This window comes from Protopterus annectens, chromosome 17.part0, assembly GCF_019279795.1.
Source record: "Protopterus annectens isolate FY-2018-M chromosome 17.part0, PAN1.0, whole genome shotgun sequence".
In the NCBI taxonomy this organism is placed as follows: domain Eukaryota; kingdom Metazoa; phylum Chordata; order Ceratodontiformes; family Protopteridae; genus Protopterus; species Protopterus annectens.
Window position 1 is genome coordinate 491,744,269 of NC_056751.1, and position 26,350 is coordinate 491,770,618.

General features: G+C 37.0%; 1 protein-coding gene across 3 annotated transcripts in view; it reads right to left on the reverse strand.

The window, feature by feature from the left end:
- Positions 1 to 26,350, reverse strand: part of SYT3 (synaptotagmin 3) — a 1,759,115-nt gene that overhangs the window by 172,797 nt on the left and 1,559,968 nt on the right. For all 3 annotated transcript variants that reach the window (XM_044059772.1, XM_044059773.1, XM_044059774.1), the window contains exon 4: positions 23,811 to 23,931. In XM_044059772.1, the coding sequence (XP_043915707.1) occupies positions 23,811 to 23,931 (121 nt within the window). The remainder of the gene's footprint in view (positions 1 to 23,810; positions 23,932 to 26,350) is intronic.

The window sequence follows — 26,350 nt, forward strand, 5'->3', positions numbered from 1 at the left end:
TGCTTGCTTAAGTCATGGAGACCCAAGTGTTCCAACCATCTCACCTTCTTTGAGATGAGAAAAAAGAATTGAGCAAGACATGCTTTGTTTGTTTTAAAGTTAATTAAACTAATTAAGCACCGATAAGTTACATACTAACAAAGCACTACTAAGATGTAAACAAACACAGTCCATCCACTGGACCATGTCATGGATGCAAACATTAAACCTGTCTAAGATATAGGTTACACTCCACCAAACAGGAACTAATGTTTCACAATAAAACATCATCACATTTGACATTTTACATAACAAAAACACAAACTTAAAAAACTAACAATAAGGAGCTACATAAACATTTCAGTAAGTTAAAAAGAATTCTCTTAGAAACATCTTTCTCGTCTTTTACCTGATTCCACTGTGTCTATAAACATTATTTATATATTTGCAGTATGGACTATACTTCATGATGTACAATTTCAAAATTTTAGATTAAATATTGCCACACTTGAATTTTCTTCTTAAAGTAATATATGCTTGTAATTATCAATATTGTTTACATTTTCTGAAAAATTGAAATAGCATCCTAGAATCAATCCTCCCTCTTCTGCCCTTTACCCGGTTTCCTCTTCCCTGTGTCAGTAATACAGCTTCCTCTATTTGAATTCTGCCTTATATTTTTGTCATTTGTCTGCCTGATTCAAAATTGCATTCCGTACTCACATTTCTCCTCCATCTTAAGTCTTTCAGCTATTCTGTGAATCAATTACATTTTATATTTTTCATGTCATCCTTACTGCTTATTCCCCTTGCAAAAATGCCACAAATTTCCATCTTCTGTCAAACTTCTCAAAATTGATGCTACCATTTCTGTATGCAACTTTTCAATAGATTTCTTACATCTGGGCATTTGCGAATCACATGCATCATGCCTCCCTCACTTTTGCCTTATCTTTCAGCATTTTCCTTTTTGCCACCGGTGACCTAATGATCTGTACAATTATTCTGAGCCACTGATTCAGTCCCCAGAAATGTTATGCCACAAGGAATGGTCAAAGTAATATCTCTCATCTCTTTTCACAGCTTTGTAGCGAATTCTTATCATTCCATTCCATCTAACTCTTATCACTTCTATTACTTCGTAATATTTTGGACAGATAAAAACTCTGCACAAGCTCCAGTGTCTATAACAGTCTCCTACATTCATGGAATCTGGGCTTTCCCAAGTCTTCCTCTATATTTATGGAATCTGAGCTTTCTCCATTGTCTTTCTCTCTATTCATGGAATCTGAACTTTTTCCTAGCACCATTGCTTTGTTTAGTTATTGCCCAAGCTGACCTTCTCTGTTCAACCAACTGTTTATAAAGATTTTCATCTGGTTATATTTCAGACATTCTGGTAGACTGTACTCTTACTTAAGCTTTCTCATGCCATAAAGTTAATTTTCCATTAACATTTATCTATTTCAGCTTAAATCTGAAACTAATCCCTCTTTTCTTCTAGCGTTTTGCAATATACCACTTTACTATCTACCCTTACTTTTTCGTTTTCCATGTGTCTGCATTAAAAAAACTCTGAAGAAAATCCCATTTTAAACCACTTTTTCTCTAAAACTCTTCCAGAGTATTCTTTCTCATGTATCCATAGAAGTTCTCTAACAGCTGGTAAGGGTAATTGTAGTTTCCTGGATCAGAGGTAAGACTGCTCTTGTGAAGTATACCACAACAGCTGTCTTCCAGGCCTCAAGCACACAGTGGAGAAACTAAGACTGAATAATTTTAAGAGAGAAGTGGAGACTAACTAACCCTCACTAACACTCTTCAAGAGAAACCTTGATGAGTGGATGGGAAACAGAAAATTTACCCCGGGGATCACTGCAGTGGCTCTGCTGGACAGAGGCACAGGGAACTAATGGCTCTGCTGGACCGAGGCACAGGGAACTAATCTAAGGGGGTGGCAAAAGCCAACACATTCTGGCTATGCTTATAGATGCCCTCACCAGATAGCCTAGTACTTACCTATCAACCTATGAACCTATGAGACACTGTAATTTTGTTAACAGAAAGACAGCCTAGTATGTTGTCTGGACCCATGGAGATAATGGTTTTGCTTTTGGTGAACTACTTTAAGTGTTGTTCAGAAGTAACTATAGATCATAGTATCGAATGACTGGAATGAGGGGGTAGAACAGGCAGGGGACAAGGGAGGTATATGTATGAACTAGATTTATACCCTAATATATTGCCAATGTCTTCTGGGTCAGAGTAAGTTGTACCTCTGCAGATCAACACAGTAGAATGCTTAACATTGTTTGTATAATTCCCGACATAGTTAAAAAAAGGCTCTGCAGTTATCTTTGAATGAAGTGTCAATGCTTAATTTTCACTTGGATTTACCTTTACAGGTCACTTCTGTCATGGGGTAGTGTGAGTTTATGTCTTAGGTGCATGTGTTTATAGTGCTGGCCAAATTAACAGAAATCTGTGTTTTTATTGTTTTCATTTTTGTTTTTATTGTTGTTTTGCCGTATAACTCAATACAAGTATATGAAATGACAAACTATATAGTTCATGTTATATGAGAAAATGTTCTAATGCAATGTTCCAGTATTGTCTGAATGACCCTTTGGCCATTATCAAGGATTTAACTTGTTGTGGCATAGAATGAACAAGTTCACATAATATGTTCTGTCATAGAAGCATTGCATGTCAAAGCTGAAATGAGTTCTTCAGTCAGTTGCTGCTTGTTTGTTATGATCTTTTTCTTCATCTCTAACTTCAGAAGAGCCCACAAGTTCTCTACTGGATTCTTAGCTGGGCTGTTACCCGGCCATGGTAACACTTCAATACCAAGGAACTAAAGGAAACTTGTCACTTGTTGACCTATGTGACATGGGACACCATCATGCATAATGATGCAATCTCCTGTCCCAGTAAATCCCTTCTTCTTTGCTCAGTCACACAATTGAGGGAGCAGACATTGTTGTAGTATGGTTCTGTACTGTTCCTGCTCCATGTTTCCCTGAACAATGTTGAGCTAATCTGTTGCAACAATGCTCATAATGTTCTACACCATCACTTGAGTGGGGTGCTTGATGTAATGAATGATACAATCATCCCTCATCTGCTCTTCAGATTGTTGTCTGACATATTGTACTTGCTGAGCCAAACACTGTATTATGCTCTTGTCACTGAAAACAACCCATTCCCAGTCTTCTTCTGACCAGTTTTGAAAGTCTTTTACTCAGCACAGTCCTTTTGCCTTCATTTGTTTGGACAATTTATTTTTTTTCAGATATCTGCAAGCTCGAAGCCTAGCATCCAGAAGTTTTTGTCAAACAGTTCTGTAACTCACTTAACACCCTGTTGTTCCAGCATCTCCTGCAGCTGACTGCTGGATACCTTGAGAGTCTTACAGCATTTTCTGATCAGATACAAATTATCCCAAGCCATTGTGGTCCTTCTGTGACCACATCTACCAGAACGTCTGGGCGACAACCCTTCACTTGTATTCAGTTTCTTCCAAATTCGGCTGAGAGACGGCTGACAAAGTCCGACTTTCTTGGTGATGTCTGATCCAGGAACACCTTCTTTGAGCATAATCTCAACTTTGGCTTGCTTTTATAACATTAAGTCAGCCAATTTACCTATTTTTAAGACTATGGAACCAAGTTATCGTAATGTCATTTCTGTTTAATTAGGTACATTACATGTAGTAATTTCATGCTAAACAACTTTTTCTTAAAGAATTAGCAAACTGAAATGATTTTTTGAATTTCTGAAAAGGCCAGTCTGAAAATCACTAAAGAAACTAAGACATGTCCTTTATTTGTCGCTATTTCTATTAATTTGGCCAACACACTATGTGTTAGGAGCAAAAATGTTTTTCCTTATATTGTAAAGTTTTTTGTTTTGATAGTTGTCTTTACCCTAGGGGCTTGTTTACAAACTTGTCATTGTATATGTGATGGATGGATACAGATACTTCAGTGTAGGAGTAAGGATGGACAAAGAAATCAGTGATATATAAGTGGCTCCATTTGCTGTGGATTAACAAAGGGTAGGAAACTTGTGTGTCTCATTAGGTTATCACAGATAAAAATAAATAGTCTTGGAGAAATACATCAAGACATTTGTATTAGAAGGTATCTTAGTCAGCATCCTTATGGAAAAAAAGAAAGCATTCTTCATAGGTTCATAGGCAGGTACTAGGCTATCGGGCCAAGGGCCTAAGTAAGTCTAGCCAACAAGGTTCCCTGGATTATGCCACACAAGAAAGTTATTTTCCTGTGCTCCTGTCGAGCAGAGCCACAGAAGTGATCCCAAGGGTGTATTTTCCATTTCCCATCCACTCATCAAGATTTTTCTTGAAGAGCGTTAAAGAGAAACTTTGCTTGACATAGATGGGTAGTTTGTTCTTGAGTATGGGAAGTCTCTGGGACAGGAATCTATCCCTCCAGCATGTCCTGTTTATTGTGGTGACAAGGTTTAGGTCCCTAGAGCATGTAGCTCAGAGGTATTGGGATTTATTTAGGTGTAGTAATCTGATTTGACTGATAATAGTCTGAGAACTACAGTGATGCATATTGGTACTATATCTTTATCAAGCAGAAATTCCTTACCTTCTCTGACTTTGGTAAATATTTTTGCCTTGCTTTTATAATTCAGGATAACACATGGAGGTACTGTGTTTCCAGGATGTGATTTTATGTATCTGTATGCCTTCTCCGCAGTAACTATCTCTGCTAGTTTCCAGGAATAGAGGAATATGACTTCTAGCTACAAAACTGCATACTTGCTCTCTCGTCCTTCCCTGGGGACAGCTAACTGCAAGATACATTTCCATTGTCTCTTCTAAAATTTATCTTGTTTGTCTTGGAGAGGATGAACCATTGTACTGTCATTTCATTCTTTTCACTATAAGTCTGAATTGTACAGCTACATGCCATAAAGTGATATGAGTTTCTCAACCAAAAAAAAAAAAAACTGTGTATTATGTTGATTAAATTGGACCATGTTTTTATATTCAGTAGTGTCATTTAGCACCTTTGTGAGTAGCTGGGTAGCAATGTCCAGTTATCTGCCATGAGAGATATATGAGCAGAATCATCTCTGAATATCACCACCATTGGCCTTGATGTACCTCCTTTTGGATGAGGAATATTTTTTTTTATACAAAAGTAATTTAATATCTGATGAATAAGGTTACAATATCATGTGTAGCATGGCAATTAATGCATGATGATGGGGTGATCCAAAGACTTGCTGCTGCAATGCCAGTGGCACTATCCATTTTCTGAGCAGTCCATCTTATGCACTTTACTACAGGAGATGTGTAAGCCTTGTCCTCATCACTAACTCCAATGTCCTGCCTGCCATGGAAGTCAGTCTAAATGGCTTGTAGTTTTCTTGACTACTCCTTATTTCATCCTTTTAAAGCGGCTCCAATGGACTCCCCTATTTACATAGGAACCAGTGAAAAATTCTGTCAGAGATTCTACTGAATTGAGAAACACTATTTTCCAGTACTCTTAATGGAATACCATCTGAATCCCATGCCTCTTGCTCTTTTTGCCTCGTTTGTCCCTTTTCTACTTCTTTTGTTGCAATTTTCCAGTCTCATTGTTCTACACATATCATTGTCATGCCACACCAGTCCACTAGTGATTTGTTTTCACTTCCATTAAAAATATTCCCTGTCTGTATGTTCTATCACTGTATATCTTTTATTAATTATTACCCTTACATCAACCCCTACGAAGGGCAACCTATCTCTAATAATTACCTGGCTTAGAGTCAAAGGCCTTATTGTCATTTATGAAAACTTTCATTTAATTAGCTTATCTTACCCAAATACGCTGCATTTGTTCTGTATATTTATGTTATATTTACCTATATCTGTATAGTCATAGTAACTATACAACAAACTCATAATCTTTTTTTTTCCTGCCACGTTTGTGTTTACTTTTTCTGTAGATATATATATATATATATATATATATATATATATATATATATATATATATACAAAATGTGTGTGTGTGTGTATTACTTCCTGTCCTTGTCATCTATTTATATCATTCTATCGATACACATATTTATAAGTTATATATCTACATATGTCTATCTGTCTATCTATCTATCTGTCTGTCTGTATTTTTTATTATTAATTTTATTATATGGGCAGCTCTACAGAGCACAGGAAAAAAGTAGTGATTACACCCAGATAGTCCAGGTTCAAGTTACAACTCATATACTGGAAGATCTTGCTAGGACAGAGAGACAGAGAGAGAGAAAGGAAGAGAAATATTCATAGACTACTTGGTTCTTTCTTGCTTCTGTACTGGGGGGAAGGGGAAGGGTGTATATCTGGAGATGTGCTAAGAATTTCTGCTGAGATGTTTGTTTTAACAGGTGGTGTGGCTGACTGAAGTAACATCACCATGAAAGTTTGAGACGTGCCCTGAATGACAGCCCTGCACATAAAGCACTTGAGTCTCAGCATGCATGCAGTGAGGGGAAACTCCATACTTTACCACAAATTATAGCACCAGTCCCAAAACTGAAATCTCACCTGTAAAGGAGGATTGAGCTAAAAGGTTTTCACTTTTGAGGGAATGTATGAGCCAGTAGAGCAAGGACAAGGTACATTTAATGATCATTTGGGATCAGGAGAAAACAAAATAGTACTTTAATTATTTGTTAAATGGCTGAAGTAGCCACAAGCACCTTTTGTCACAAGTGCTGAGGAGCACCAGCTGGTTGAGTGACTTGCTCATTGTCACACTTTAGGCAAACAGAGACTGAGTGAATAAAACCCAGGGGTGTCAAATGAAGCTTGATAACACTTGCATCACTCCTGCTTGTCTTAGTGCTGTGCTCTGTTTTACTCTTACAAATGTAAAATGGTCTAATGCTCAGATCTGTGTAGCACAGAAGGATGAAGTACTGACCATAGTCCATATGGCCAGAATTTGACCAGATGCCCAGGCACTGTTAGAGTGAGGCAGCAGAGATGAGCGCAAGTGGTTAACACTAGCTCAGCCATATTTAGTGACAGGAGAGATGTTTCCAATCTGATGATTTCCATAATGCAAGTAAAGGCTTTCAAGGCACTAAAATAGCCTGGTCTACAGTTGTAGGCTTTTTGCCACCAAGTCAGTGACACTAAGTTTCATTATGCGGTGCTGCTGGTGTTCGTATTAGCTGCCTGGGCCCAAATATCTATATTAAATTGAGATTATTTGTAAAGCCATGGACAAATCAAGGAGTGGTAGTAGCAGGGTAGAAGTGATCCATTTATTGGCTTTAAGGTTACAGGGGAGGGTTGATAGTGACGTCAACTCTCTCCTGTGAACCCTGTGACTGCAGCTCAGGATGATCTGTGGCAAAGGACTGATAAGCCATTGGGTGGGCACTAAACTATAAGGAAGGCTGACAGTCTGCTATCAAACAAGGGAAAAACAGCCTTTATACCTGCCTGAATGATAGTAACTTCTGGTCACCTTTCACCAAAGTAAATGGCCACATTATCAACAACAGGGGGAATGTGAACTTAGTGTCTTTTGTGAAGGGTAGATGGTGGGCAGGTAGGGTGATAAGACAAATGCACATAGAAAAGAAATGTAAAATTGTATTTGGTGCCTGTTATGTGTGTCTCATTTTGGTCAAAAGAAGAAATTGCAAGTGTCTACTAATTTTGCAGTGTATAAGGGAGGCAATAGCACACATATCTCTCAATGTCTAAGAGCAGGACATCTGGGGAAAGCTAAAAGTAATGGTGGAATAAAGGTATGAAATCATAGACACATTTTAAAAATTGCTCTTATAAACAAATAACATTGCAAGATTAACAGGTTTTATATTAGCATGTATTTTAGCCGTGGTGGTACAGAGGTAGCGTTGTTGCCTCACAGCAAGAGGTTCTCCTGTTCGATTCATGGCTGGAGTGCCTACTGTGTGGAGTCTGCATGTCCTCCCCGCAGTCGAGTGGCCTCCGAAAGACATGCATGAATGGGCGTGCCTTCGCTGAAGGTTGGGTGTCAGGCTGGCAACTCGGCACCATAAAAAAATCTACTGCTAATCATTAGCGGACCGGAGTTTCTCTGTAGCGACCCCTAACTGGGAAAAGCTGAAAAGACAAACAACATATTAACATGTATTTTCTGAAGGATATGAAGTCAGAAACTCAAATGTATGTTATTATTTACTGATTTCAGTCATCAGTAATTCACCAGAAAAACAAACATTTTATGATGAACAGACCAAAAATACGAAGCACAAATCTGGATATTTTGTGACAAACCAGACAGTTGAGAGGCATTATAGCATAACTTTATGCATTTGCTGCCTGCTGTAGTTTTCATTAATGCAGTTACACTCTTTTCTTATACTGTACTGATGACTGCAAAAGAGACAGAATATATCATGTTTCCATCTAATGAATCCAGATTAATTGGCATGAATACATTCATAGAGACTTGTATGCCCTTATCCTTTGCAAACTGAATGTAGTAGAACACCTTCATGTCCTTAGCAGATAATTACATATCTTCAATGATGCCCTTCATCAATGGAGGATTTTAGCTGCTTCATAGAAGATGGTATTAGACTTTCCCAGTCTTTCTGGTTTGGTTCTATATGCATTTGCTGTGTGATCAGTTTCTACAAGAATTAACACTCATATAAGCAAATGCTTTTAGTGATGTAAAAAAAAATGGAATGCTCCTATGAACAAACATTCTTTATAATGGTGGTTTTGCTGGCAGCTTTTTGTATGAGCAAACAAATATGTAGAAAAGATGGCCATCGAGGCAGGATCTTCTTCTTCTTTCGGCTTTTCCCGGTTAGGGGTCACCACAGCGGATCATCTGTCCACTCATGATTGGCAGTGGAGTAAGTCCAAAAGTTTTTTTGTTTGTGCTGAGTAGCCAAGTGCTCCTGATTATGCAGAATGCTCCACGTTCAACTATAAACTAACCCACTATTCTGCTGTTCTGCATTTAACAGCTTTGGCTCCACTACACGGCTTTGATTGGTTCATGTACCATAATTACTAGCAATCAACATTGCTGTATACAGACCAATCAAGCAGCTGCTCTGCTGTTCTGCATTGAACAGTGTTGACTGTGGTACACAGTTTTTGACTGGCTCATATACTGCAGTTACACCCGATTGCCATTGCGGTATAAGAACAGATCAATGCTCTCTCTGGAGCATTTCTCCCCGGGCCTCCTCTGAAAACAGGATCTGTGGAACCTAGTCGGACTTTCCCGGTCAACAAATGTTAAATAAATAAAAATAAAAAAAGTAACTGTTCCTGAGGATGGGAGCCAATGAGAGCACCCAAATATGTGATCATTTGCATAAAATAAATGTTTTTTTTTTTTTGCACCAGTACAATGCCTTTAGCACAAATAAATAAATAAATTAATTAATTAATGTGTTCTGATCCATGCTCAATGACCTGGCTTATGGTGTGTAAAAAGTACAGAATGAGAATACCGCAAAGGAAATACAGACTATGAATCTAAAATACCTCCAGACAAGAATTTACAGAGGAACCTGTTTATCAGGACATGGTGACAAAACACTAACAAAGCAGATAGGGTAACTAATCATGTCATCAGATGCAGTTGCCTAACTTGTTAGTGTTCAAAGGCTTCTGCTTTTTTTTCTGAAATGTTTGTTCACTGGATTGGAAGAGTACAGCAAGGGCTGTGATCTTTTATTATAGTGAAATCTTATTCCAAATGTTCAGACTGTTCACCTAGAAAGCTTTGCAGTTACTGTAGAGACTGGACCTGTGAATGAAAGCTGAATACCTAGAAGCAGGTACAGGATTTCAATGTTCACTGTGATTGATAACTGCAGAAGATCCATTCAAGGGACTGGAAGTGACCAAACATCAAAAGCTTATATTACAGGCTGAGGAGAATGTAGCCAACCATATGCTCTTTATTTCCCTCAGAGAAAGAGAAGCAAGCATAAGCCTTACCATTCCTCTCCTGCCTGTGTCAACTCTAGCAGGTGAGTGAGACACCAGCTAGTTTCAGCTCACCTGGGTCATAGTCAGGAGTTTATCTCTCTATGCCAAATGAAATAACATACTCTTTCCATATGCAATGTGCTCCATTTTAAAGAGTAGGCGATTATAAAGAAGACCAATTTTTTAATATTTTTTGGTGAGTTTAGCTATATATGAAGAGTAAGAGTGAATGGAATTGTGTCATTCACTCAGTCTAAAAACAATGAACTCTTTATTAGCAGTTAAAATCAATGAAGAACTGGGCCACTGTGATTTTAAGCTGCCAATACATGTCTTAGATGCTGCTGAGAAAGCCATAGTAGCATACAATAAGTATACAGCTGATGCGCCTAATGCATGATAGGATGCTGTTCTTGAATTACTGTATATGTGAAATCGGTTGTATGACTAGCAACAGGTATGTTTAGGAAAAAGTAGTAAATGTAGCAAGTGGTATTAACGACCATGTGATTTTAGTTTTGATTTTGTACAGATTTTCTGTTTCATGTACTTATAGTTTGATTATGGTATTGCAGATTATAACTTTTGAATCTGACTCAAGGGTATCTTATTTAATTTCACAAATGTTCTACCAGGACCCATGGCAATGATGTGTTTCACAGAGTGCAAAAATAGAGTGTTACACATTCTGACTGCTTGTCAGACATTGCTAAGGCTTGTGTTCCACATTGGCCTCTTAAAAGGTTGAGACCTATGTGTTTGTGTATTAAGCGCTTTCAACTGAAATCACAGACTTTGTCAGCATTCCATGAATTCAGACGAAAGTGCTTAAGATACAAATAAAACAAATATTTGGACTTTTTATCCTGCCTTGCCAGTTATCCTTTCAGCACAATTGGTTTGCTGCAGACTTTTGTTTTTTACAACTGGGAGGTATTCCCTGAATAGTTGTTTTTCTGTAGCTTTTTGTATGAGATCAAGTTGCAATGGTTTAAGGGAATTTGTCCTTACCTTGATCTTGGAGTTGGTATATATAATTATCAGGAGATGTGATGTGTGCAGGGAGAATTGCCCCCTTGTAAAAACATTACTTTTAATTTAAGTTTTTGATATTTTAGATTTGCTCTAAAATGAATGGTCTTTTTTCATTCACTTTTTAAGCACTTCATATTTCATGAAACAATTTGATATACATATATATATATATATATATATATATATATATATATATATATATTTATACACACACATATGATTCTGTATTAATTAATAAACGTGCAGCATCTCCTGGCAAAGGAAAAATCTGAACTAAAAATAAATGTGATTTTTGAAGCTGCACACACAAAAATTATTTTTTGTGAAGTGGCAAGAGGTATTGTACCTCAACTCCCCCTTCTCCCCGATTTGTATGTGCTAGCTCTGAGATTCAGGACCTGTGGGGGAAAGGAGAAACTCCTGTATTCCCACTATTCACAATATAGCACAAATACACTGCAAGTGCTTTGCAGTTTGACTAAATACATTGATGCATTTTCAGTTGACTAATAGGGAAACCAGCAAGTGTGTGTGTGTGTGTGTGTGTATATATATATATATATATATATATATATATATATATATAGAGAGAGAGAGAGAGAGAGAGATTGGCTATTTAATTCAAATAATGGTAAATTTAAATATGAATGCTGGCAGTTTAATAAAATTCTTGAATAATAAAACAATTGACAAGTAACATTTCTAATTGTATATGGGAATGGAGATTCTCTTGTCTGCAAGGCTGATAATTATATCAAAATGCATCTGGAAGGAGAATTTCCCACCAAGATTTTATAGACTTGTATCCAATTTGAAACTGTGTACGTATTAAATTAAATCCTGAACATTCCTTTGTTTTTAGTGTGGTTGAATTGATTAAGAATGATGTTAGGGGTGCTGACATTGTGAACAGAACAAAGCTTTTTGAGATGAAATGGATAACCATGTTGCAGGCTCATAGAGCCCCAGGTTTAAACTTTACTATACCTTTAAAGCCTGCTTTAAAGGCACGGCCATTACATCACTAATTGTTGATCCATCATTAATTGTTATTACTTTATGATTGGTGCTTGCTGCTTTAAAGGTAATTATGGTTTAGTTTGACTTTGTATAGGATCTGATGAAGCACATTTGTTAAAGAGCTAATCCTTTTAATAAACTTGCTATTTTATATACATAGTCTTGGATTATATACCTCATACCTTGGTGGACAAACTGAGTTATTTCTTTATTTCTGCCTTGTTTACTGCAGTTTGTCCTTTGGTCATTGGTATTGTATTATTTTCTGTCAAGACAACTACCATCAACTGTGCTCATCAAAAGAACACAGAAAACTGCTGTTCTTTTTCTAGCAGATTCCTCTGTTAAAAAAAAAGAAATATTCACTGAGAATTTTAACTAGCCAGTACTCAGACATCAAAATCAAGAAAAGTCCTCATCTTCTAATCATGAAAAATTTCACAAACTCATAGAAATCCAGTGAAAATAAGATATCATTCGAGATATATAAGCCAAGCCCACTGATGCCTCGTTCCATGACCAGACCCAGCAATATATACATTGGATTAAAGTCAGGTATGAGGGTCAGCAGCTGGTAGACCCAGTGTGGACAGGTACCAGGGTGCCAGGCTAGTATAATAATGAGGACAGGAGCAAAAAAAAAAAAAAATAACGCAAAAATAACTCAAAAAACTGAGACATCTGAAAAAAAAAAAAGATATCAAGCTGAAAAGCAAAACACTTTCCCTTTCAGAATGGAAATAATAATAAAAAAAACAATACTATCAGATGTAATTTGTCTGTATAGTATTACTGTTAGGTAGAGTGCTCTTAGTACCCTAATGCATGGAGTTGGGAATAGGGACATGAGTAGGAATAGAGTTAGAGTAAGTACCCCTGTACGATGTTACCCATGTGTGCTAACTCCAGGATCACACAAACATCAGGAAAAGGGAAAACACCAATTAAATATGAAATACACCCCTGTGCCACATTACTCATGTGTGCTAACTTCAGGATCACATAAACATCAGGAAAAGGGAAAACACAGATTAAATATGAAATACACCCCTGTACCATGTTACCCATGTGTGCTAACTCCAGGATCACACAAACATCAGGAAAAGGGAAAACACCAATTAAATATGAAATACACCCCTGTACCATGTTACTCATGTGTGCTAACTCCAGGATCACACATACATCAGGAAAAGGGAAAACACCGATTAAATATGAAATACACCCCTGTACCATGTTACCCATGTGTGCTAACTTCAGGATCACACATACATCAGGAAAAGTGAAAACACCGATTAAATATGAAATACACCCCTGTACCATGTTACCCATGTATACTAACTTCAGGATCACACAAACATCAGGAAAAGGGAAAACACCGATTAAATATGAAATACACCCCTGTACCATCTTACTCATGTGTGCTAACTTCAGGATCACACATACATCAGGAAAAGGGAAAACACTGATTAAATATGAAATACACCCCTGTACCATGTTACTCATGTGTGCTAACTCCAGGATCACACATACATCAGGAAAAGGGAAAGCAGCGATTAAATATGAAATACACTCCTGTGCCACATTACTCATGTGTGCTAACTCCAGGATCACACAAACATCACACAAACATCAGGAAAAGGGAAAACACTGATTAAATATGAAATACACCCCTGTGCCACATTACTCATGTGTGCTAACTGCAGGATCACACAAACATTAGGAAAAGGGAAAACACTGATTAAATATGAAATGCACCCCTGTGCCGCATTACTCATGTGTGCTAACTTCAGGATCACACAAACATCAGGAAAAGGGAAAACACTGATTAAATATGAAATACACCCCTGTGCTACATTACTCATGTGTGTTAACTCCAGGATCACACAAACATCAAGAAAAGGGAAAACACTGATTAAATATGAAATAGACCCCTGTGCCACGTTACTCGTGTGTGCTAACTCCAGGATCACACAAACATCAGGAAAAGGGAAAACACCAATTAAATATGAAATACACCCTTGTGCCACATTACTCATGTGTGCTAACTCCAGGATCACACAAACATCAGGAAAATGGAAAACACTAATTAAATATGAAATACACCCCTGTGCCACTTTACTCATGTGTGCTAACTCCAGGATTACACAAACATCTGGAAAAGGGAAAGCACCAATTAAATATGAAGTAACACTGAAACTGTACTCTCACAGTAGAGATGTCACACTCAAAGGCATTCTGATAGCTAATGATTTGGAAATTTGCCATAGCTGCTATCTTTGTAGAAGATCTGCAGTCAATCATATGTATATCTCCACTATAGAATTTTAGTTGCATTACTATTTTGTGTCATGGAAAGGCGCTGCTGTCTTGCAATTTGGCATAGAGGTTTAGCATTATTTGCTGCTGTTGTTAGATGCTTCATCCCTTCTGGTTTGATTCCTACAGCCTCGGAATGACTACTGTCATATTTTGAGCAAGCTGCTATACCAGAATTTGGTATTCTCCCCCCCCCCCCTGAAAAGGTATTGTGCACTCAGTTAAAAACTGGTTACTATAGTTTCCATTTGATTACTGTATGACTCTGAGCAAAGCACTTTACAGAGACATTAAACAATAGCTAGTATAGTATATTACCTGCCTTGATTACAAAAGACTTGGTAAGTATAGTTTTGTATGGCAAACACGAAATGTAAGTGACTTCCTTCAGTGTGTACACACAGTGTAAGTCAGTTACAACAAGTGCAATTCTTTTGGAATCTAGTGGCAATGGGAGTCTACTTTACCTATCTATCTATCTATGTATCTATCTATCTATCTATCTATCTATCTATCTGGGGTCTATGTTGTTTTATTGAAATTTCAAAACTTCGAAACCCATATGGCCAAGACCATATGATCGAAGCTTTGAAATTTTGAAACTACAACAAAAAAACTAAACCTAATCAAAAAACTTCACCTTTATGTTTTTGCAGGGAAGCAAGGCCCGCTGCACCCTGTACACCCCCTGCTACTTAAATATAACAACTCTGAGATTGCACTACAGCGAGGAAAATGGTAAAACTCCAATTCTGTGCTGTACAGCTATCTCGATTCAAAGTGTTTGAAGTTTCAAAACTTTGATCATATAGTCTCCGCTATATGGGTTTCAAAGTTTTGAAACTTCGATAAAACAAGGTAGACCCATATATATATATATATATATATATATATATATATATATATATATATATATATATATATATATATATATATATATATATATATATATATATATATATATATATATATATATATATTCATATATCTATCTATCTATCTATATATATATATATATATATATATATATATATATATATATATATATATATATATATATATATATATATATATATATATATAAAACACTTTATAACCTCGAGTTACTGAAATGTCGAATTTCAGTATCTCGAGACTATAAAGCCGAATGTTAATAGTGAAAGGTCATAATCGCGAACTCGAATATATGTCAAATTCGCAGTTATGACCTTACACTGCGTAATGTCCGGGATTGTGTTTTGATGGTGCACTGTGCCGTGTGTGGATGTAGGTGTTATGTCAGGTAAGTGTTTTCTAAGGGTTTTGAGTGGGAGTTAGAGTGTGTGTGAGTGTGCTGATGTGTTTGATGTGTGTGTGAGGGGTCGGAGAATGTGCGTGTGTGAGTTGGCTTTTGTTTTGTGTTTGTGCGATCTCGGAGTTAGTATATATAAGTAGGGGGTGTGGGAGGTGCAGGGGGGCTTGCCCCCTGCTTATGTGTGTGAGTTGTGTATGTGTGTAGTTTTGTTTGTTTATGTTGTGATGTGGGTGCTGTGGTGTATGTGTGGTATAGTGTGTGCGGTTTTTTCGGTGTTGTGAATTTCGCATTTTTTTTGTGTCTGTGTTTTGTGGATTTGGTTTTATAGTCTCGAGATACTGAAATTCGATATTTCAGTATTTTGAGGTTATGAAGTGAATCTATATAGATATATATATGTATAAATATATATATATATATATATATATATATATATAGATATATATATGTATAAATATACCTGATAACAGACTATGTCTCTTACACCAAAAGAATGGAGTTTTTGGTACATGGAAACTTGAAATATGTTGTTAGCAAGGGTTTTTGGAATATTAGGCTGATAGTTGCTGTTCAGTCATTTATTAATAATTTGGTATTACATTAAACACTGGATAAGAGTATTGTACTGTGGTATCCATGCCTGCAGAACACGCTTATATTATATTGCACTGAATGTCTTTTGAATAATTGTTCTCTAGCATCAATGCCGATTGGTCTGTCAACCCTTATCATAGAGTATCTTGTTTACCTGCACTTTGCTGAGCAGGTGTGAACTGCACTTTATCATATGGTATTGTATTTCGCTGTATTGTGTTGTGTTGCATTATTTCTATATTGTTTTGTACTGCGTTTGCTGTCCCTTAGTATATCCTACAGCTTCCCCTCCCTTCTATGTAATCCAAGGCTCAACAAAATACCATAACACTGCAAAGTGTACCCCAGTGGGAGTTTCTGTTAACATTTTATATATCATCCAGTTCCCCCTACTCTTCCTTTTGCATAGAGCTCAGTCACCAAAATTCCATAGCTTTACAAATTGTATATCATCAGTTGTTTGTAGGTCAAACATGCTTCTTTAGTTTGCTTTCACCCTATTTGAGGCCTGCTTTCTACTCAAGGCACTCTGGGGCAGTGTACAAACAATCAAATGCTTACAGACAACCCTTAGCTAATACCACAAAATGTTTCCAAATGTGAGAGGTGCAAATATTTAACACAACTTTTGAGAGTAATGTTATGTATTTATAACTTTGAAGATAATGTTATGTTTTGTAAAGTGTTTTATAATAAGTTAGTACTATATGTGCTAAATGCTGGTATTGCTTATGACTGTAATCTGCTTGAGACTAGTATGTGCTAAATGTTCAATGTGTATTATTATCTTGGAGCTTTTCTCCCCAGGCCTCTGCTGAAAATGAACATATATCCAGTCGGACTATCCCGGTCAACAAACGTAAAATAAATAAAAATAAATAAATAAATAAATAACCAGAGTCAATCTGTCACACGCATTGGTTGCCAGCACATATACTAGCACTGCATCCATTTTGTGCAAGACAAATAGAAAAATCACTGTCTGCTGAGGTATGAAAAACAGTTATAAAGCTATAAAGACCAAGGTTTGGCTTGGTAAATGTTGGCATTTACAGGCAAATGTCAGTAAAACACAAACACACATTCTGAAACATCTTCCTCCACTTCCACCAGAAACACCCGAGTGGTTTGGCTAGGCCCTACACACTATAAGATCAGTTCACTTGTTACGGTAATGCACTTGTTATAGAGGAATTCACAGTCTACCACACTGATGTAATCAGCTACATCCCTGGTTCTAGAATGAAATTACATGTATGCTTCATCCTGTTTTTAGATAACAGTATTTTTTTTGTTTTTGTGTTGAGGTAGTCTGTAAAAGAAATAATGCTGAAACTACCTATTTTACTTTTTATATGACCAATACAAACAAAGCACAACAATATTTTAAAGAAGTGAATTTAGTGCCCTTGCCCAGAGCAGATGTCTTTATTTCCATGTACCTACGTGAATTAAATTACTGATTTATGCAGTATACAGACTTTTGATATTGTTCTGCTTCTTGATTTTCCCATCTTAGTTAGAACGTACATATGTATCTATGTATATTTTTAACAGGGGAGGGCAGCTGAGGTTTGCTGAATATGTAATAAGTAAAGAAGGTCTGTGACTGACAGAGAAAACTGCAGTAATCTAAAGAGCATACACAACAAGCCCTTATTTGGCAAAAAGCTATCTTGGTAATACTCGTCAAACAGGCGAAATAAGATTTGATAACCTCTTTGTTTATTATCAAGACTTCTCTCCATGTGATATTACCTTCAAGGTAAACACTAACTAGTTTGCATGACTGAAGATGACACAACAAGTGTTTGACACTCAGACTCAACAACATTTAATTGTGGTTTGCAAGAAAATAGTAAAAAACAGACTCTGTAACAATAAAAAGTGTTTACCCCAAACATATGTATATTAACTCTGAAATTGTTGCATTGCATACAGAGGAGTTTCTACAAAATGGCACTATTCCAGAATCAGCATACATAAAACCATAGCTCGCACATCAGTGTGAAAAACATGTGCTTTGCAGTTTTCTCTTGCATTGTAAAATGTATTTATCTCCCAAGAAGATATGAGCAGTTAGCAACAGTCAATAAAAGATTGACTTTGATGTGGACCAGTAAACCCTCTGTTGTAGTATGGCTGACATTTGGCTGGCTAATTCTTTTCCAACTAAGGGTGGACTCAAAACACTTTAGCACATTGTAGAATCAGACTTCTCATACAAATAAAAGGAAAGACACAACTGAATGCTATCAGAAAAGCAATGATGCCTTAAACCGCTTCTTTGCATGAACAACCTCAGTGGCAGGACATACAAAGTTAAAAGGAAGCCAGAATGGAAGCCTGCAGAGCTCCATGTCCAAAAATGTGACTCTTTGTGGAATTAATCTCAACAATCACTATTGCAGGAATGCTCCATATGGTAAGAATCAAAACACTAGAGTGCACGGCTCGAAATACCACAAAATTTCTGAAACCACCCCAAAAGTATTTCATTATCTGTGGTGTCAAAAACTACTGGCAAAGTCTAATATGATAAATAGAGAGTTTAATATTTGTTCATTCACCAAGAATAATTTTCTAATTAACCTAACAAGAGCAGCATCAGCACTGTATCATGATTGAAAACTAGACTGAAATAGATAAAACATGTCAAGAAATGAAAATTAGGAATACAGATATTTCAGTGTTGGTTGACAAAAATGGAACATTAGAAAAATGTCAAACGTTCTTCCCCCATGTTGTCAACATCAAGGGAAGGTTTCTTGACAAAAATAGTGATCAATGTCATTTTCAAAATAGATGGAGAAAAAAAAAGTTTTCAAAAAGCCACATATTTTGAAAAATAACCAGATCCAGAGATTCCAAGCAAGATCTAAAGAACCAGTGTCTCTCCCAGACTAGCGTCATGTGGATGTAATGTCAACTGTTGCTACCACTCTCAATTCAGCGCCACTCAACTACTTTCCTTAACAGACATGCCTGTCTAGCTCAAATCTTTTTTCATGCAATCCATCTCCACTTGCCTTTTTCCTGTATATTTCAAATCTTTTTTTCACAAAATCATCTTGTGCTTTGCTGTACATGTGATTGAACCATCATAATCTAGTCTCCTTGACCTTCTCCACTTTGGCTTCTGATTGGATGTCCTCATTTCTTAGTCTGTGCCTCAGAGTACATCCCACTACTCATTTCAGTTTCTTCATCTTTGTCACTTCAAGCTTCCTCAGCTGCTCTGTATTTACTACATTAGGATCTCTGTTTAACCACAGCCTCTGGATTGGCTTTGACCAGATAAAGTGGAGAACAGCAACAGTCATCTCTCTACATAAAGGGGGATGATATACTGACCAGAAAAATTACAGACCCATAAGTTTGACTAGTCTTTTATGTAAGGCCATAGAAAGAATAATCATGGACCTGATAAATAATGTCACAGGAGACCTCCAAACACTGGATCCGACCCAATTTGGCTTTCTCAAGGGCAGGTTATGCCTACGGAACTTAGTGAATTTCTTTGAAAAAGTCACTAAGGTCATGGATGAGGGTAAAACAGTATATACTGGGTACCTCGGCCTAGCCAAAGTATTCGATATAATTCCCGACTCAGGTATTATAAATAAACTCACAAAACTGGACATAAATCCCTATGTCACCATAAGGATAGTCAATTGACTGAAGGACAGGACATGTGGTTAAAGTGGGTGAATCCAGATCCAGCAAAAGACCTCTTATTGGGTGTGCCACAGGGCTCAGTACTGAGACCACTCCTGTTTATAATATACTTTTCTGAAGTCAAGGCAAGTGTGGAAGGCCTCTGGATGACAAAATTTGCTGATGTCTACAAACTAGGGATAATCATTGAATCTGCCGATGTAAATATTCTTTGGGAGGGTCTAGATCGAACAAATGATTTGTGCCTGAACCAAGGAAAGAAATACATTATCATACACTTTGGGAAGTCAAATACCCCTACAATTACAACATCAATAGCATGCCATTTAGAGTGGACATAGAGGTGAGAAATCTAGGTACGCAGATAGATAGTAGCCAGAACGTTGACTGCCATGTGTCCACAGTGGTGAGGAAGTCCTTTTACATAGCACAGCTTATAAGTAGAGGTATGGCATCTAGATCCAAGGAATTTATAGTCCCACTGCACTTATCCTCATTAGCCCAATAATTGAGTACACTGTACCATTTGGCATGTACTTGCCTAAGCACTTACAGCAGCTGGAGTGACCTCAGAGGTTCCTCACAAAGAAAATACAGGGTGTAAACAACATGAACTATGTGGTAGACTAAAAGCCATATCCCTTTACTCTTTCTTCTACCAATTAATAAGGAGTGACTTATACCTGACCTACAAGGTACTCACAAATCCAGCCCTGATGGAGCTGTTACACATCAAGTCAAACAGCATGAGGGTTACCTGATCTAGGGATCTAAACTTAGTCAACGACTCAAACAAAACATACTGGAGGGACAGATACGTGTTTCAGAAATTGCAGCTTCTTTGGAACAGGCTTCCTATTCACATTAAGCAGAGTCCTTACTCAGCCCTCTTTGAATGCAGTTTGGCTCAATGAATGGGGAACTGCAAATTCACACCTGGGGTAGTGACTGTGTCCCTCATGGACAGGGGCAATCTGCAAGATACTCAATGCACAGACACAAATCCATGCCATTCTCTTGCCCTTGAGGGCCATATATTGGGTAAAATCAGGTTATATTGGCTAGGCTTGTAAGGGCCCTTAAGTCATTAGCCTAGTAACCTCCTATGAACCTATGAAACTGCATGGGCTTCTGTGCCATAAAACAGTAAGTATTGCACTGCTGTTTTGTTAAAATTCCTTTTCTGCTTCTTTGCAAATCTGGTATGTATTACCCTTGACAGTTTGAGCTAGCTGGCTGCAGCACATCTGACTCTAGTTTATACTTTCCTTATCTTCAACCACGTCACAGCATACCTCTAAACCTATAGACTTTGAAAACAGGAACAAAGGCCCTTGAAACATTGGTATATCCAGCTAAGAATCTTGTTATATAATTATCATAACATCTAAATATTAAATAGCATATAAGTCTTACACCTTCCTGCATAAATGTGGGATTTTACTAAGAAATATCTTTAAAAACAGAGTGACAAAAATGCTGGGAATATATTATTAAAGAGATAGTATAAAACCTGCAGACATTAATTAACTGTATTGCAAAATTCTGCCTCACAAGATCGTTTATATTTACTTCAGAAAAAATGGCGATATAAGGTCTGTGTCTTTTGTTTTAATTATTGATGCTATTAGTATGTTGGCCAAGTATTGTGGTTTTCTGTATACTAGATGACTTAAAAGCATCACATGTGGTGGGGGGACTCATGACATTATATGAAGGGGCAAATCAAGCCTGAAAATGGGGACATACTTCCAAAAAAGGGACATCCTGTGCAGGGGTAAATCAGGCCTAAACATAGGGACGCTTCTCCAAAATAGGGACAGTTGAGAAGTCTGCTACTGAGCTAACTAAAGCTGCTAACCTGTTTCACTATTTTCCCTTCTATCTCAACTTCCAGCTTTTTATCCCCCCCCCCCACCTTAGTGCCATAACCACTGTCTTTTGTCTATACTCAGTTTTATCCCACCTGTCATTAGTTTTCCCATACAGTTTCCTGTCAGCTGCTGGAGCTCCTGATGCTTTTAGTGTCACAATATTTGCATACAGCAGCTTTGTTGATTTGTCCCCATGACCTGCTTGTTAATGTACTCCATCAACAGTATGAACTGTAGTGACCTCAGAGATGAACCAAACACTGTTCATACTTGTGTCATTTGATCCTTCTACACAGCTTGCTCTAATTCTACCAATGATTCCAGGACACTGAACCATCACGGGACTACTTAAATAATCGTTTTTAGAACTTTGTCATATGCATTCTCTGAGTTTAGGAATGCCCAGTCCTACATCTTTCATATCTCCAACTTTATTTTCTGTTGTGTGTCTCACTAGAAACACTGAATCATTTGCATGGCATCTTGATCTTAATCTGAACTACTCATCTCCCACCTGGGCATTCATTTATCTATCACCCTCTCCTAACCTTTCATGTAGTGTGACCTCTGTACTACTCACAGCTGTGAACATCCCCTTTGTTCTTGTACACTGGCACTGGGATGTCTCTTTTCCAGTAATCTGGAATTCAACCCTCTTTTTCTCTGCATACAATAGCAAGTTGTTTTAAAAGCCATCAGTCCCTTACTGTACCCTAGAGTTTGATCATATCCACCACGTATTCATCTGAGATTGTCACTTTCCATGACTAAATGTTCCTTAGAACACTTCATACTTCTTCTAGAGTGTGGGGTCTCCTTTCTCTTTTTGTCATAGGCTGTTCATGTGCCACAACAGCTTCTGTGGAGTTTTCCTCATTTTGAAGTACTAAAGTCAGTGAAATCAAAAACAGGGCAGTGTACATCTAATCCACCAGCAGTATCAGTGTCTGTGCCCTTGTGGTTCTGACATGAAGTCAACAAACCACAATGCATCCCCATGGAAAGCTAGTACAAAGGCTCAAAAAGCAAACTGTAAAACAACCAAAAGCAGCCATCTCATGTGGTGCTTGCTGCTTTTGGCTGCTCTGACATGACGTCAGTCATGAAACATGATCAAAAAGCAGCAAAGATGATGCAGGCACAGCAAAATGTAATGCAGGGTAGAGTTTTTGCTATCTTTGCTTTATGGATTTAAATATTTTAGAGGAGTGAAGATACTGATGCTTGCACATGAAAGGATGATCAAAACCATTGCAAATGTGGGGAAGACAAAAGCAATTATATGTGAGGAGGACAAGTACAGCAGAAAACATTAGGTGAATAAATGTATGTTTGGTAGATGGCAAACAAATATAGCTGCATATTGAGTAAAATCAGTGAGGTGCTGAGGCATGTGATGTTATCAGTTATTAATGATATCTGAGACCATCATAAAAGTAATTGAAATTAGATGACTCAACAAACAAGAGTTATCATGGTGATGAGGGTTGTACAGTGAGAGGTTAGAACAATTAAAAGGATGCTAAAGGAAGAGATGCAGTGTCCTCTTCCGGACTCAGCATTTGCTTGAAATTGTAACTCACTAAGAGCATGCAGTGTATTTCTGTTTTGATGCTGCCATAAAAACAGCAGATAAGATCTGGTGAGGTGAAAAAAATATAAAGTATATGGTCTCTTCAAACAAAAAAAAAATAAAAAGTAATCAAATATTCCAATGAGTTAGAACAATCAGGAGTTGAAGAGAGAATTTGTGGACTGGGAATGAAAAAGATTCAGTCAGACAATTCACATATCTTTATATAGAAAGTATACATTAATTGCATGGTGTAAAAAAAGAAAAAATCTGTAAACAATAGGAACTTTCTAAGCAAAAAAAAATGCTCTTGTATTTGTACACAGCATTTCAACTGCTATATAGAAGCAATTGGTAAGTAAATAAACTGCCTAGGGCAACAAACAGTGTGCATACATAGTTCCTGGCATATGTTCTTTAGACACCACATAACGAGTCCTAGCCTTTGAAAATACATACCTGAAAATCCAGTGAGATCCATGGCCTTCAGATTAGTTGCCTTTATTATTGTTACAGTCAGCCTGCCAGCAGTTGGTAGGTAGCAGAGAGAAAAATTGATCTCACCCAGATCAGCCTTTTCCTGAAAAAAAAAATGTGCTGCTTGATTGCATGATACAAATAATTTTGTCTCATTAATTATTAAAAAAATAGCCTTTGATATTATTGAGATATGAAGCATATAGGTCTGTAGTAATGATAAAAAAATAATTAAAAATTCTGTTTCAGGACTAAACACAAAGCTCTTCTATAAAAAGACACTTTAAGAATTCTCTTTGAGGTGCAACAGTAATTGATGAGACAGACGTTTTATCCAGGGCCGAAGCTGATAGAACACAATCAGCAAGCCTTCAATACCACCTATTATCGGCACGCTTTCTGCTTATAATAAAATACCGTAAAACTGCAAAAGGTCCTGTGCACATACCAAAGTACCATTCATTTTATGAGTGTTGACTAGGCGTTTGAAAGATACCCAATGCGTTGTCTAATTCTACAAATGCCATCTTGTTAAAAGCAGTTTTACACTTAAAGTTACCATTGGAAACTTTCACTGGATGCAATAAGGTTGTGCTATACAAATGCTAGAAGGTATATAGTTATTAATAGACAGCATATATCATGGTATATAAAGATTTACAAATTGAATTAATAAAAAAACTATTACATAGTATATAGTAGTATCCACCCTCCTGACCACATTATTTAGTAGGTCAGTGTATACCAGGAATATTCCGTATTCCCTGTTCAGATCTATTTTTCCAATCTTTACAACACGTATTTCTCCCTCTGAATGTTGGAGGGTATTATAATTTCTAAGATTTCAGTTAGCAAGCATGATTTCATTGACCTTTTTCTCCATGTCTACATCTAAGAATCAATCTTTTTATGCAGTCCCCTTAATCAGTACCCATATTCCGTGCTCTGGCTGACCTCCTTTTGCCTACTAGTGTTTCCTTAATCACTTCCTCTTTCACAGCTTCCCCATTTCCTACATTCGCTGAACTGTTTTTCTGTTGATGTTTTTGTTCACCTCACCAAATCAGTTTCTACTTTTTCTTCACTCCCCGATCTCCCATTTTCAATCCTTTCACTCTTTTCTGCTGAAATAATTCCTCCCTCCCTAGCTTGCATTTTCCTTTTCACAGAGACACTCCCTTTTCTGAGACATCTACACCATCTAACCTTCTCATCAAAGTTCCTGGTCTAATTTTCCATGTCCTCACCTTTTCAAATCCCCATCCTCTTTCTGTTCCAGATATATACACACACACATGCACATCCTGCTGTGCTGAAGATGCATTAGTCGAAGCAAACATGATCTAAGTTTGAGGCAACAACTGCTCGAATGTTCAGGGATGAACGTATGGAATGCAATCCAGTCTGAGAGAAGCACACAGCTATAGCTTAGAACACCATACAGATTCAGTATAATTGCAATATCGTGATAGATAAAGTAGTATAAATCAAAGAAAGTATCATCTAAAAGTGGTAGATAACTAGAATCTGGCTCTGTATTAGGTTACAGTAGAAGAGAGCAATACAGATTCCGTACTATCAAAAACAAAAAAATGCAGATTCCCACTAGCTCCAGGTAAGATTTTTACTGAAAAAAGAATGAGCACTTTCATCCACTTGTTTACTGTAGACTTCTTCTTATGTAATTTATGATGTATTTTAGTGATTTTCGAGGGAATATTGTCATGTACAATGTTTACATTACAATAGTTACTACAGCACATGTAATGTAGTGATCCAACCACTACACAGCAGTGCTGTGTACTATCCTTAAGATTTAAAAGTTGGTGATGGGAGAACTGTCTTAATCTAAAAGAAGTGTGCAGTAAACAAGTGGACAAAAGTGCTAATTTTTTCAATAAAAATTGTACCTGAAACTAGTGGGTATCTGTGTTTGTTTTTGGTTTTTTTTTGATGTTTTTACAGTTCCACGGTTTGTTTTTTGGTTTAAGATTTCATATAATAACAACATAACAAGGTCTTAACAAGTATTAGACTTACACACAGTATAATCTAGAATAGCACGGTAAATGCTAACAACAATATTATTGCAGATTGGCTCAGATGGCATACACGATGTTCTATAAGGTTCAACTGAAAACCAGTATAAGAAAGAGAGACTGTTTTGGATGCCATGAAAAATAAACTTCAAAGAGTTTGTAGGCTGGCTCACATACAATGATTGTTTCTAGGAGTTACTAGACTCAGATGCCTTGCTCTAGGTTGCAGTCAGATATAGTTACTGTCAATAACTAGCGTAAGTACAAATGAAAATTTAGAAATTAGTAGCTTTTACTCTGTCAGATTCAGATAGAACTGGTCGATCCAGTAGCAATGTCTAGCAAGGAAATTCAATATAGAGCAGCCCTGCCAAATAAAACAGTAGGTCTTCTTTATGCTGTTATACTGTGCTGTCAAAACAGAAACAAAATTTAAGAGCTACAAGCTGGTACATATTTACTGGCTGTACCCCTTCTGCCCAG